Source organism: Perca fluviatilis, chromosome 15 (genome assembly GCF_010015445.1).
Source record: "Perca fluviatilis chromosome 15, GENO_Pfluv_1.0, whole genome shotgun sequence".
NCBI classification, from domain to species: Eukaryota; Metazoa; Chordata; class Actinopteri; order Perciformes; family Percidae; genus Perca; species Perca fluviatilis.
The window spans coordinates 13,000,043-13,013,791 of NC_053126.1; the positions used below are offsets into that span (position 1 = coordinate 13,000,043).

Below are 13,749 nucleotides of genomic sequence, written 5' to 3' on the forward strand. Positions count from 1 at the left end.
AACAGCCAGGAGCCTGAACTGCCATCTCAAAAAATGGAATTTGTTTGTTTGGTTCCACAATCACATCTTAACTACATCAATTAGTTGTTTTCCCTCCTCTCTGATACACAGCACAGAATGGGATATGGGAATAGTGTAAGCACAAGCAAATGTGCTCTAAATCTTCATCATGGGTTAGAACACTGCCAACAACAAATACTTTTAGAGACTTGGGATGCTGTAATTTGGCAACAATTCATTTTAATCTCCTCCCTACTACACTGTGGGACCATGCTGTGTTTACTGAAATGAAACTGCACTCATTTTCCCTGCTGAAATTCAGCAGTGAGAGAAATGCCAAATCAGGGGACAAACTCTGCCTTTCCGTTTCCTCAAACCGTTACAGAAAGTCTTTTCCCCTGTGGTGCTATGGCCTATATTTACCAGAGGCAAGGAACTGGGAGTCTGGGAGCCAGCGAAGAGCCTTCGAATTTCCATCCAACTATCTCTGGGTGGGTAGGATTTAGCACTGTGATGACGATAGTTTCAGCCCACCCTCACTTTCCCTCCCACAGAAACCACTTCTTTTTTTTTTTTTTTTTTTTTTTTTTTTTTTTTTTTTTTTTTTTTTTTTTTTTTTTTTTTCCTTCGCCCGCCACGTTATAGCACTATACTGCGCTGTTTCATGTTGCTGCAGTTGCCATGGAGAACACTTTAAACAGCTCCCTGGCTCAAGAGAGAGTGATCAGTAGCAGAGGCTGGACATAAAGCATTTCCGACTGATGCTGTAACACAAATGAACACAAGCCTGGCTGATGCGGAAACAGAAACGCTTCCAACGCCTGAAATAACTTCACATATGCTTTATGCAGGCAGGAGACATTTAAAAATGCGCCAGGGAGCTTTTCATCGTAGTAGTGACAGTTTAAATGGAAAGGAACAGTTATAGAAATGTCACAATGTGTTGTTGGGATCTAGCTAACCCTCAAAAAGGAGCAACTATGGCACAGGTTGACTCCAGCTGCTGTCATTTGCTCACTTGGCACTTGACTGGTGGCACATGTACTGAAGTACACTCCAGATGTCAGAACAACTGTGACAGCAGCGCCTGTCCAACTGCCATCCCTCAACCTCGTCTTGCAGAACGTGACTCATGTGAAAGCACCAACTGTATTGTGCTCTCTATTAGATTAATGTTTAAAAACATATTTGGATATTTGGATTTATACAGATTTTGGGTGGTAGCAGTGTTTCCTCTGTTGATTTTGTAGTGGCAGCCCACCATGGCAAAATTTCTCCCACCACGGTATCAGAAATAGGGCTGTACAGAAAATGTAGTCGCAGTTGCCTTTTAAATTATCCTGCCGACATAATGGCTGCCGCTCACATTGCAATTTAACAACAAGTAGAACTATTCTTAGATTATTTGGCCAGTCCAGTTTAACTCCACATACTGTTGTTGATGTAGTTTATTGTCAAAACATTCACTTTCTTCCAAGTCGACTATTAAATGAACAGTTCCACCAAAAACGTCACCGCGGCAGGTCCGTTCTAAGTGTTTACCTGTTTTAGATGTTAAGTGCCCTATATTTCCTCAAACAATACAGTTCAATCACAACTGAAAATATGACTCATCTGGTGTGAATAGAGGTGAATAAATATATTTGTTTGTGTTGCAGCGAAGTGTCACTTCCGTTTCATATGTAAAACATTTGGCTGGGGAGGGGGGGTTGTTATTATTATTATATTTCTTCATCTTTTACGCGCTATATCTGCTGCTGTTCCCAGACAGCCACATACAGAATCAGATGACTCGATCAGTGCTGCTGCTGCTTCTACAGTCATAGTTCAGCTATCACATGTGGGGATAAAACACTCCAGGCAGAGGCCCCAGCCCCACTGACCCACTTCCACCATTATAAAATATGAAGGGTCTGTGTGAGTCCATACACAGTCACACACTCCTGCTTTCTGTGAGGAGATGGGCGCAGTCCATCCGTCTTTCAAGAGGTGGAACAGCTCAATGCTTGACCATAGAGTGTAAAGAACCACTGTACCACTTTCCAACTGGGATACAGATCACAAAGCTTTATCAATACTTCAATTCAGACCATGATTTGCCAATGACTGTGTTATCAGAGAGCTTGTGTTTCTGTGTGTAAATGTATGGATATTGCAAAGAGAACTGAAGGAGAAATTAAGAAATGATGACGTTACACATCTCTCTTTCAGTTAACATTTTTTTTGTCCAAAAGCTTCACTAAGAATTGTATTTCTGTCTCTAACAGGCTGTATGTTATTTCTAAGGAAATATGACCTGTTTTCAAAAGGAAGGGTTAACATTTTAAAATGTTAGATCATGAATAGAGTAGATTTTACATTGCATTTAAATGCAAGAATTAATGTGAAACCTATGATTAGGACTGAAAAAAAGAACCTCTAAAATGAAAGGTTTGCTAAATTTATTAGGGATGCACCGATCTGACTTTTTCAGTCCCGATACCTGGGCTTTGCGTATCTGTCGATACCCGATACCGATCCGATACAGTTGTTGAAACACTGTATACCTTCCACCTCATACCTTCCTTCCACCATGTGGAAGAGACTAAAGACACCAGGCTTTCCTAACTAAACATTACTGTCCTAACTAAGACAAAATGACATAGATGTAATGTATTGAATTCTTATTTATTTGTATACTCAACTCTGCCAGCATGCGACACACGTGCGACAGAGGGAAAAAACTAACAAAACTGGCCCATGGATCCGTTAATTTTTCCGAACCCCGATCCAGCTATTTTGTCAATACCGGGACCGATATCCGATCTTAATATTTTGATTGGTGCACCCCTAAAATGTATCTGTATTATTTTATTATGACCTGTGAATGGAAAGTTGACTTAAGACATCATAGTTTTTTTTCCAAATCCCTCATTGTACAATACAACCTTTTCATATCTTTAATATGACACAGATATTGGTGAAACAACAAGATTATACTCTCTCTGAAAACTGAAATCACTGAATCAGTCCAGTAAAGAGGAGAGTAAGAGTAACCGTGAGGAAGTGAAAGCATTGAAACCTCCCAATTGACTAATAAAAACCTTGTTGGGTTATACTGTAAATCTAATCCTAAAAGTGTTTCCCTCACTGTATTTATAATATTAATTAAATCAACTCGAGGTAGGTGGTCCAAGTTGTAAGGGTCCTTCCCTGGTATGTGGACGGAAACAGAACGTGATTGACTGGCCTCCTCTCCCTCTTGGACCATTCAATGGGACACCACTTGTCGCTGCCCTTTTGAGTTTTGACAACAGATGGGCCAACGGTTTCTGTCACCTGACTCTGTCCGTCTCTTCACTTCTCTCTTGTAGGCCACAGACACGCTCAGAGGTCTGAACATAATCAGCAGTCAGACTCTCTAATGGGTCATATTTGTAAACTTTGATCAAGCAGCAAATATAACATTAACTGTCTGGCTGTTCTGCTACTTAGTATAAAAGCTAAGACAAAGACATGTAACTGCCTTCAGTAAGCTGATTTAAATAAAAAAAAAATAATGTTTTTCAGGAGACCTGAGAATCACTCAGCTGTAGTACACAGAGGCTAATAAAAAGCACAGATCTCTCAACCAGCTAGTCGAGAAACATAAACTATTAGCCTAATCCTGGGATCAGGGCCAAGGTTGTGACTGGGAGGTTCATTAATAGCTTCTCAGCTGACTGCATTCAAAAGGAACACGATTAGCTTGTTCCAGCCTTTAGTCTACCTAGTACCTGGCAGATTCAAGCGGGGTGTCAAACACGCTTTTGTACTCTTGCTTTGCCTCAGTCCACTGTGACTCATAAAACAAGTTTTCACATTACTGGAATGCACTTTGTAAGCTACAAAGCTGACCTGAAATCATGAGGATGTTGAGGTTTTGTTTGCCATTTGCTTTACCATTTATGTCACGATACAACATCAGCGTAGAGCTATTCCACATGAAAACACCCTACAGGCAAATTCCCACTGTGCATCAATGCCATTCCTACAACCTGTAAAAATATAAAAGCTGCTGACCTATAAAATATAGGGCCCTATTTTAACGATCTAAGCGCACGACGTGAAGCGTAGGTGCATTTGGGGCGTTTCTAAATCCACTTTTGCTAGTTTGTTCAAAAGGGTTGTACTTCGTTTCTTCATAGGTGCGTTTTGGGCGTTAACATGCAATAAACCAACCAGACTGTCATCTCCCGTTCCCGATAAAGCCAGGCGCGTTTGTACCTTGGCACATTGCCATTATGATGGCAGATATGCACTGTAATGTTTTTATTTATAATTTTTCGCATGTTTGGGTGCTGCTGCACTTCCTGTGTGTGTGTGTGTGTAACAAGCATAGTGGGCAGGCGCTGTGCAAGAGCTTAGGCGCATTTTACTAATTTGCTGTTAAAATAACAATGAAATGCTGCGTTATTGACTTTAGACCAGGTTTTTGTTGGTCAATGGCGTGATCAATTCCCGCTGCCTCAAGATAGCAATACACCAAGAATTCACCTGAACACACCTCCCTGTAAGACAAGCACGCCCATGGGCGCAAAGATGAGCGCAGGTGCATTTGCTATTTAAACGATGTGGGCGCTGGACGAGAAATTGACAACTGCTTCAGTCTTAAACTAGCAAAGACACTTGCGTAAAGGCGTTGTGCTGCGCCGGGTGCAAGATAGGGCCCAGCTGGAAGGGAGAGCACTGTCTCTTAAAATACTTTATTTTTTTTATTTATTTTTTTTACACGCTCACTCAAATGATGCCAAAAGTCATGCAATAACTCTTAATTTCCCAAAAGTCAGAAAGTGACCTGACCTACACACCCTTTCCCTGTTCTGAGAGCTGCCGACATCTACGGTGACAGCACTGAAGACAACAGCATTCCTCCACATGCACAGACCTTTCTGGTGAGGCGTCGACCACACCTACAGTATGAGCTAGAGCCCGACCGATAAAGAATTTTTAAGGCCGATATTGATTGTCACAACAGAACAGAGGAACATCAAAATATATTAAAGTTCTGATTAATAAAATGTATAAAATACAAACTTAAGATATGAAACTTAAAGGGTAAAACACGTGTTGCCAACAGGGACGTTGTAGAGTGCCCTTTGGGGGACAAACTATGCAACGCCAACACTGAAGGGTGTTTCATCCGTTTTTATTAAATTTTTTAAATATTCATTTATCGGCCATTGTAAATGCCGATACTGATAGTTTGGAAAATGCCTAATATCGGCCCGACGATATATCGGTCGGGCTCTAGTATGAGGAGCCCAAGAAAGAATGCACGGATGAGGAGCACGATGGGAGAGGTTGGTGTTACAGGTGTGGTGTGTACTGTAAATCCAAAACGGACTGTGCTGCCTTTAACTTCTCAAAAGCTGAAAAAAAATAAATATCTAAAGTTAAAGCACCGGGAATTTAGAATATATAGTAAAAGAATGTAGAGAAACATAGGGTGCATGCTGTTTTTACTCTTTGCAAAGCTCCCCACTAAGCATACAAACACACACACACTAACTGAATCATGAGGCTGAGTCATCAAAACCACAGGATTTTTTGGGGGTTTTAGAAAAAAAAGTAACTGACTTACAAAACCTCTGCAAGTTAAAAACAAACAAACAATGCAATGAAAAGTAAATACATTTCAAACATGTCATGCTGTAATTTCCAATTTAACTGGGAAACTATCAAAGCAAGCTGCTTCCTAAAAACTACATACAGTCGGCTCATTGCTCTTAAAGGTTTTGTCTTTTAGCAGAAAACCAGCAGTGAACGTAAAACAACCTCTGGCATAATTTGGCAGCCTAGAAACCTTTCATTATTTTATACTGACAAAGACATGAGTTAACTGACAACAGTTATTATAATAGCATTAAGGTTGACAGAGCTCAATAGCATACTCTGTTTAGAGGGAAACAAGACCAAAGCAAATGGAATACGGAGTAGCTGGTTGACACTACGTACACTTGCAAAGCCTCGATTAAAATGCAACAGCAGGGTCTTGAAGACCATTTCGCTTCGTTCGCTGACATGCCCGGAATCACAGATGACAAGCAGGGTGTAACTGATACGCCATGGGCCTGACTGTTTGATGCTGCAGCCAGTGTGCCGCAGCACAGCATTGAAGTCTCACCTGAGAGAGTAGGTATAGCCGGTGTTCTCTGGAGCACACTGTGGCGGCGTGTATGTGTGCAGTTGCGAAAAATCCATGGTCATTCTTCTTTGTTTAGACTGCAAGAATCAGGATGCAAGGGATAGGACTCTTTAAGCCAAAGCTGACATGGTGGAGGGGAATAACAAACACAAACTAACTACCATACACACTCACAAAAACGCATGCATCCCTTTTTCAGCCTGTCTCTTGCTGACAAATTAGTACTGCTAATGAGCTTAAGATCTGCCACGGTGTAACTGTATTTTTAAAAGCAGATTCAGAACTGCATCTACACATTAAAACGGGTAAATTCCCTGCCTCTTCCCAAATCAGTTCTAGCGCTATTCACTGGGCTGCCCTCCAAGAATACACAACCACTGGTTACTGCTACACACTACAAATAATGTCAGAAAGCCCAGCAGGCCCTAATGAGAGCTGCTGGGCATTCCTTTTCCAACAGGAACACAACAACGCTACTGTGGTTCTGACAGTGGACAAGAGTTGGCCGACCTCTTCCTGCATGTTGGCTCTGGCTGGTTGTGGACGGACGAAACAGACGCCAGTGAAGCTGTAATAAATGACTCGTCTCTTCTCCTCCGCTCAGAAAGTGACGAGAATGGCTGGTAGAGACAGGACAGAGAGAATGACGATCCTCGCTCCTGTTACATTAAGTAGACTCCTCACCAGGACAGCTACTCCTACAGTGACTGCCTGGGTAAGCTCCACACACAGACAGAACAGTATTATGAAACCAAGTAAAACAGCAAGGGGTGGGGCTGAGTTTTAGGCAATGGGCGGGAAACAACTGCTCCGAGGGTTGAGCTGCTTCTCACAGGGAAACTTGCATTATGTCAACATGCTGTGACATACAGACAATCATACACTCAGTAGCTGCCAGTTTATTGGGTACAATTAGCTCAAACTAATGCAGTCTGCAGTCAGTCCCGCTATAAATCCTACAATCACTAAGGATATGATAGGTTTTGTTGAAACTGTTTTAAAGAGGTGTGTTTCATGGTCATTCTGAAGCTGGAGTTTGGGCTGCTGTTGAACTTTATTGCAGAGGAGTTTCTATTATTTTGTTCACCCCATTTATAATCAGTCACCATAGGCTAAATTAGTGATTCCCAATGTAGGGGTCAGGCCCCTTTAAAAAGGGTCACAAGATAAATCTGGGAGTGGAAAGAACAAAGTTCTGATACACAAATGTGGGTTAACTTTTCGCTACTCTTTGTACAACATGTGAGAAGCTTAGTGGGGAAATATCTGTTTGGTGGAAATGCAACGCACTCATCTGAGACATTGAAAATGTGACAAGGAGCCCCAAGACACGGATTAATACATAGGGGTCGCCAGCCAAAAAATATGGAAACCATTGGGCTAAAAAAAGCACCTCTCTGTATAACGTAATACAATTCAACAGCACTACAAACGTCATCCTCCAAAATGATTAGAAAGCTAAATTAACTCCTCTCTAAAACTGAACATTATAATATTTATGAAGGTAGGATTTTATTGCATTAGTTTTAGCCAGGTGCACCTCATAAACTGGCAGCTGGATGTATATTGCCAGCCAAAACTGCATAGCAAACTTTTAGGTAGTCAGTTATGAAAAGGTAAAACTTACATGAGTCTTGCCAGTTTATATAAGGGTTTAACCCTTGCTCTATCAAACATAAAGAATACAATAACTCTCTGACTGCTCGATTCGGCATTTCTGGTCATAACAAGCTCAACCATGCTGCATACCACTATATCTATGTGGCCAAAAGTTCCTCATATATCCTGGGCAAGGTCACTCTACTCCAACTTCTGAGTGTATGCAACAACTGAGCGGAAAATAAACAGATGGCTTTCCTAAAATCTGCCTCCAAAGTCTCGACCCATAATCCAAGTCTCCAAGCCGAAAAGACGGATTAACAGAAACAAATATCCAAAAGCCAAAGGGACTACTTAATTCAGCCAGGATTAGTTTTATTTTGACTTGTCAACTGCTGCAATGGATCATGATGCCAGCACTGAATGTGGGCACTCCAAAATTAAATACCAGCCTCCTACAGTACATTAACTGTGCTACAACTACTGCAGAACTGAGAATAAGGAGTGTGGTGTAATGCTGGAGTTCTTAATAAAGAGCAATTGATTTTAATTTTAGCACTAGACTGAATCTTTTCTGAAATATTATAGCATTTAATCCTTGAGCTAATAATTCAAGAGACAGGTTCAACAAAAACAGAGCATGCGTTCATCAACATACACCAACAGTCACAAACATGCTACATAGTGACACCTTTCCCACAGTGCTGTTTGTCTCCTGACACGTTTGTTTTGCTGGCTCCTTTACGCAAACCACCTGCGACGAAGAGTGCAAACTACAGTCCTGTGACTAGCCCAGCTACTGTCAAAACATTGTTTCACATCGGCGCCGTTAAAAACACATATTTAGTTTAATAATAACTGCACGTAGTGTCCGGTCAAATGACATATAAGCCCCTTTGCATTCTCACATTGCCCAGTGCTAAATTTAGACGCCATGTATTTAGACAACCGTCACTCGCGAAAGCACACAGGCTTGATCAACGACGCACTATTCCCATTTCTAATCATACAGATTAATTTAACAATTCTCAGTCAAAACTCGCACTCGTAAAGACGGATTACACATTTAATGTCTGATAATGTCGCAAATATGTAAACATCACCCAAGAAAATAAGGCCTGAGATCGCGTTAGTTACGGGTAAAGGAGCTCAGCAAGAACAAAATAAACCTGGATAAAACGAAATGACACATTCACAACAGAAAATTGGAGCTACACTAACGTAAATTATGTTATTATACTAGCATGTCAACTTGCCCGGGTGGTTAGAGTCCATGTATGTTATTATTCTTTAAGAGCGTAATCCGAAGGAAAAAGATCCGCACATTACTATCACGAAAGATGCGCAAACTTCTGCCAGCATCCCGACGGACGGAGACGCACAGATGATTTATTACTGCGGACCCACAGATCCTAAACGTTATTTTTCTGGTAGAAAAACACAAAAGTTTGCAAGCAGCTTGAGTGTTATGCTAGTGCACAACAAGCAGACTTCCAAAATGGCTTCCCGGCGTAACAAAGCCAGAAGGATCGCAGCCGAGCTGATCCTCCCACTCCCGGACCCTCCATTGTCGGCCAGGGCGCACAGTTTAAATCTATTGGAGGACCAGGGCGCACACTTTAAATATATTGGAGGACAGCAGCACTGCTGCAACGGCGTGCACCGGACTGCAGCTGGAGCTCCGTGCATTTAGAGGGATCACACTGTTGTTTAGTCATTGAACCCTCCTGCTGAAGGCCCCTGTATCATATCTGCCACCAAAACAACCTTGAACCCATTTCTGACATCATGATAATCTGTGATAATATACTACTAGTAATGATGTATTATTATAAATAAGTATTATTATCATCATCTGGTATAGGCCTATGTCCTACTTAATTAGTTGATGTACATCTCACCAAAGTTCATCCAATGAACACAAGGAGGAACATTTGTCTTAAATGACCCCAATAACATCGTTATTATTATTATTATTATTATTAAAAGAGAATGAATTTCTAGCAACCAATTTTGGTTATTGTTCTCAATTAATGTAAACAAGTGTGAAATCGAAGATGGAAAGTCCATGCTATATTCTGCCACATTTAACTGCAGTAACCCTAGTCAGGAATTTAAGTTCAACCCCCACCCTCCCCCCAAAAAAGCAAACCTAGCCCAAATAATGATTTTGTCATTTCAATTTTTCACATTTGAACAACTTAAATTATATTTTAAATAATAATAAAAACCTACATGAAGGTATCTCAAAACCTGTAAACACACCACATTTCAATAAACGGCCCCCTAGTTCCCTAAAACCTCCTAAATTCTAAGAACAATATAGAGGACATGGCCTCTGTGTTAGCTAAGGCTCTCTCTGGTTTCTACCCTATTTAATACTGAAACAAACTTGCTACAACTAATCTTAGACTGCAGTGAAAGGAAAGGTTGGCATCAGCATTATTACAACATTGTTGCACTATGTAACTAGTTACTATAAAGCAAACGTTTTAAAGTGGGATTTGACCAATGAACCATTGCACTAATGCAATAGAAAAAAAGTAATTACAATGTTCTCTCTATACATTCAGTCATGATGAAACAACACAATAAAAGATGTATGAACACTGCTGACAAAAATGTTAATTAGCATACAATGTAAAACTCAAAAGAAGTCTGCAAGTGGACCTGTAATCCAGGGTGCTTGAGAAAGAGAAGACCACTGCATGTGTCAGCGCAATTAATATAAGAAGTCTTGAGAATGTGTTATAAAGTACTCAGATAACCAATAACCAGACAGGTGTATTAAGTTGTTTCTGATTAGACCTTCTCAGGTAGGAGTTGTGCAAAACTATGCTGGTAATGTGCTTGAAGTCATCATTGTGTACTAATAAGAATAAGAGTTATAACTTGTCCTGCAACAAACAAACAGCAGAGCTCCTAAAGTCCCTATATATATATATATATATATATATATATATATATATATATATATATATATATATATATATATATATATATATATATATATATATATTATCTTGCTGCATGCAACAATAACTTGTATGTAAAAACTATCATCGTGTGCTGATAAGATAAAAAAATACCTTTAAGGACCTTCGAGGCTCTGTTATGTAACACTCTTAAAAGCGTTGATTTAGCATAATGAGTACTAATTTAGCTGGTATTTTTACTCAAATGTAACTTTGAATGCAGGACTTTTACTGACCTCTCCGCAGTTGATGCAGGACATTTTCCACAGAGATATATAAAATATTATTGATACCTATAGCTAAATCCTATAATTGAACTGATGAAAGCAAACAAGGTCTTGGGCGAGGCGCCATCTGCTGGACAGCAGTCTATGTCATTTAGATGAACTTTGGACCAATCTGACAGAGACCTTGCTATCTCTCTCCCTGTTTCAGCCTAGATAAAACAATACTCTATTACAAGTAATAATACACTGCATTTAAAATCCTCCTACTAAAAAGTACAAAAGTATCATCAGCTAAATGGCCCTTGACTGGCGTATTATATATTACATTCGTAATATGGATTCATCAATAACAAGCAGCATGTTACTGCTCTAACTGAAAACATTGAAGTCAATTTTACTTATATAGTTTGGTAGTTAAGTCCAGTGGTTATGGGTTGGGTGGGTCCCTCCAATAGGCCTTTTTCATAGCAGACATTTTGACTTCGTCATAAAAAGCAAAAGGTGTTACTTATTAACAATGGCTTTGTTCTATTCAAGTGTCCCAGAGAGAGTGAAGGTGAGCCAGCATGCACAGGACCTGGAAATCAATCATTTATTGAATTTACACCAGTGCTTTTCCTACTGTGACATGTCAAAATGTTTTCTGTGAAAAACTCCTATAGGTCAAAAGATAGATCTAAGGGGTCATGAGATGATCAATTAAAGAGGGAAGAAGAAAAAGTTCTGATACAAAAACCTGTAGCATTTAGTGGACTTCTCTCTAATTTCTTCATATTCTGTGAAATACTTAAAATATGTACCTCTTGGGTCCTCAAACCTGTCGAACTCAACAGACATCTGAAACGTGACAAGGGGCCTTAAGACACTGCTTTCTTAAAAGGAGGTCTCACAAGTGGTTGGAAACCACTAAAAATGTAGTTTAGTTACTTTCCTCTAATATCCCCTCTATTTCAAGACAAGACTCCAGTCCTGTGTCTGGAACAGCCTAAAGCCAGGGAGAACATCTTGCACATGCTTATTCCGGACTAACAAAACCCGTTTTGTTTAGCAAGACAATCCAGTAGTCTTTTTCTCGCGGATTTAAACGAAGACGGAAGTGTACAGAAGTTAAGCCCCTTCCCTTCGCAAGGATACTTTGCTAATGTAAAGTTCAAAGAAATAGCTACAGCAGGCAGGAGGTGCAAGTTAAAATGTGATTTATTGCAAAGCAATTGTATAAGCCTTCTCATTTTTGCATTTCGAGAAATGTATATGTTCAATGAATCAGTGAATGACACACTGTCCAGTGACATTGTCTAACATTAGCCTAACTTAGCCTTCTGCTACTGCACTGGTCAGGAAAAACAAAAGCTGAAGTCACTATCCTGGCTTCTTTATGGGCTTCTCCTCTATGTTTAAGTGCATCGTATTATCAGTAAAACCTCTGCAGATTCAAACAGTCCACGAAGATACAACACGTGTTCCCAAAAACATTGCACCACAGAGCAACACGGGAAGAGTGCTATCACCAAATGTAAGATTGGAGATAAGCAGCTAGCTTCTCCTGACAGTTCAGGATAGCACATGTGAAACGTAGCTGTAGGCTACATAATTATCAGTACAGAAGTTAGACTACTCACATGTTGACTCTGACGCTGGTGACTGTCAATTGTGTTTATCTTGAGGTTAGTTGTATCCAGTTTATTAAAGATTCACAAGCAGTTGCACATTTGACTCCCCAGAAGAGTGGACCTTTTCTAACGTTCGCCTTTCCCGCACACTGTCATACTTTCCGTTGAGACACGAGCGTCACATGCGTCAATCCTAATATGGTAAACATGACTATATATGGGATCTGTCAAAACGCCTTAGTATCTGGCTTTCGATATTAAACAGCATCACTTAGTGGCCGCTGACGTAAACAACAACTAACAGTGAATTAATAAAAAAACTAAATACTCCTGCTGCTAGCTACTATACATATATATATATATATATATATATATATATATATATATATATATATATATATATATATATATATTTATTTCAGACCCAGGGGGATCCATACCACAATAAAAAAACACACACAAAGTATAACATAAAATACAAAATGCAAACTATTATTACTATTGCTACCAATAATGATGATGATGATTGTTATGGAAGTTTCTGTGTAGCAGGAGTGGATTTAGAAAGTTAAAGAGTGAAATAAAATAAAGACAATTGCAAACTAAACCAAGTTAGGTTTTTGTATTTCATTAAAAATATATTTGCAAATATAGGAAGAACATAAATTTCACAAAAGACAGCAGCCCAGTGTGGAAAAGTTTCTTCAATGAGTAAACAGGAACACTGAGCTTAAATACATCTTCAGAGTGACAGCACACACGCACTTGGCTTATCATGATTCTGCATTTCTCACAGGCAATCTGATACACATGAAGACAATCTTATAAACACAGGAGACATCTTGGAGCCATTTCGCCTCCTTCTCTCGTACAACTTTCACCCCTTGGTTACATTTCAACTGGCATGAGAAAACTGAATGTATCAGGAGAGTTTTAGAGTGACCTTGTAGCCCCTATCTGTTCAGACAAACAGTGCTCACATTATGTTCCAGACTTTGTGATTCTCACTTAGTTAGAATCAGAATCTACATTGGGAATGAGATAATCTCCCTTTCAGCATTGTGAGCGAAACTTAAACAGAAATAAGACAAAAATATAAAGAATCATGCTTAAATGTAAATTTGCCATTACATGACGATGATGATGATGATGATGAGGATGATGAAAAATAA

At 39.7% G+C, this 13,749-nt stretch overlaps 1 protein-coding gene across 8 annotated transcripts in view; it reads right to left on the minus strand.

The window, feature by feature from the left end:
* sun1 (Sad1 and UNC84 domain containing 1) overlaps positions 1 to 12,739 on the minus strand; it is a 39,522-nt gene extending 26,783 nt beyond the window's left edge. For 5 of the 8 annotated variants that reach the window (XM_039825085.1, XM_039825086.1, XM_039825084.1 and 2 more), the window contains exons 1-2: positions 6,677 to 6,781; positions 6,146 to 6,243 (exon numbers count right to left, since the gene is read on the minus strand). In XM_039825085.1, the coding sequence (XP_039681019.1) occupies positions 6,146 to 6,243; positions 6,677 to 6,688 (110 nt within the window). In that variant the 5' untranslated portion in view covers positions 6,689 to 6,781. Of the gene's footprint in view, positions 1 to 6,145; positions 6,244 to 6,676; positions 6,782 to 9,021; positions 9,265 to 12,586 lie in introns of those variants that run through there. The other 3 variants (XM_039825080.1, XM_039825081.1, XM_039825083.1) reach the window with 3 other exon arrangements.
* Between the last annotated feature and the right edge of the window lie 1,010 nt (positions 12,740 to 13,749).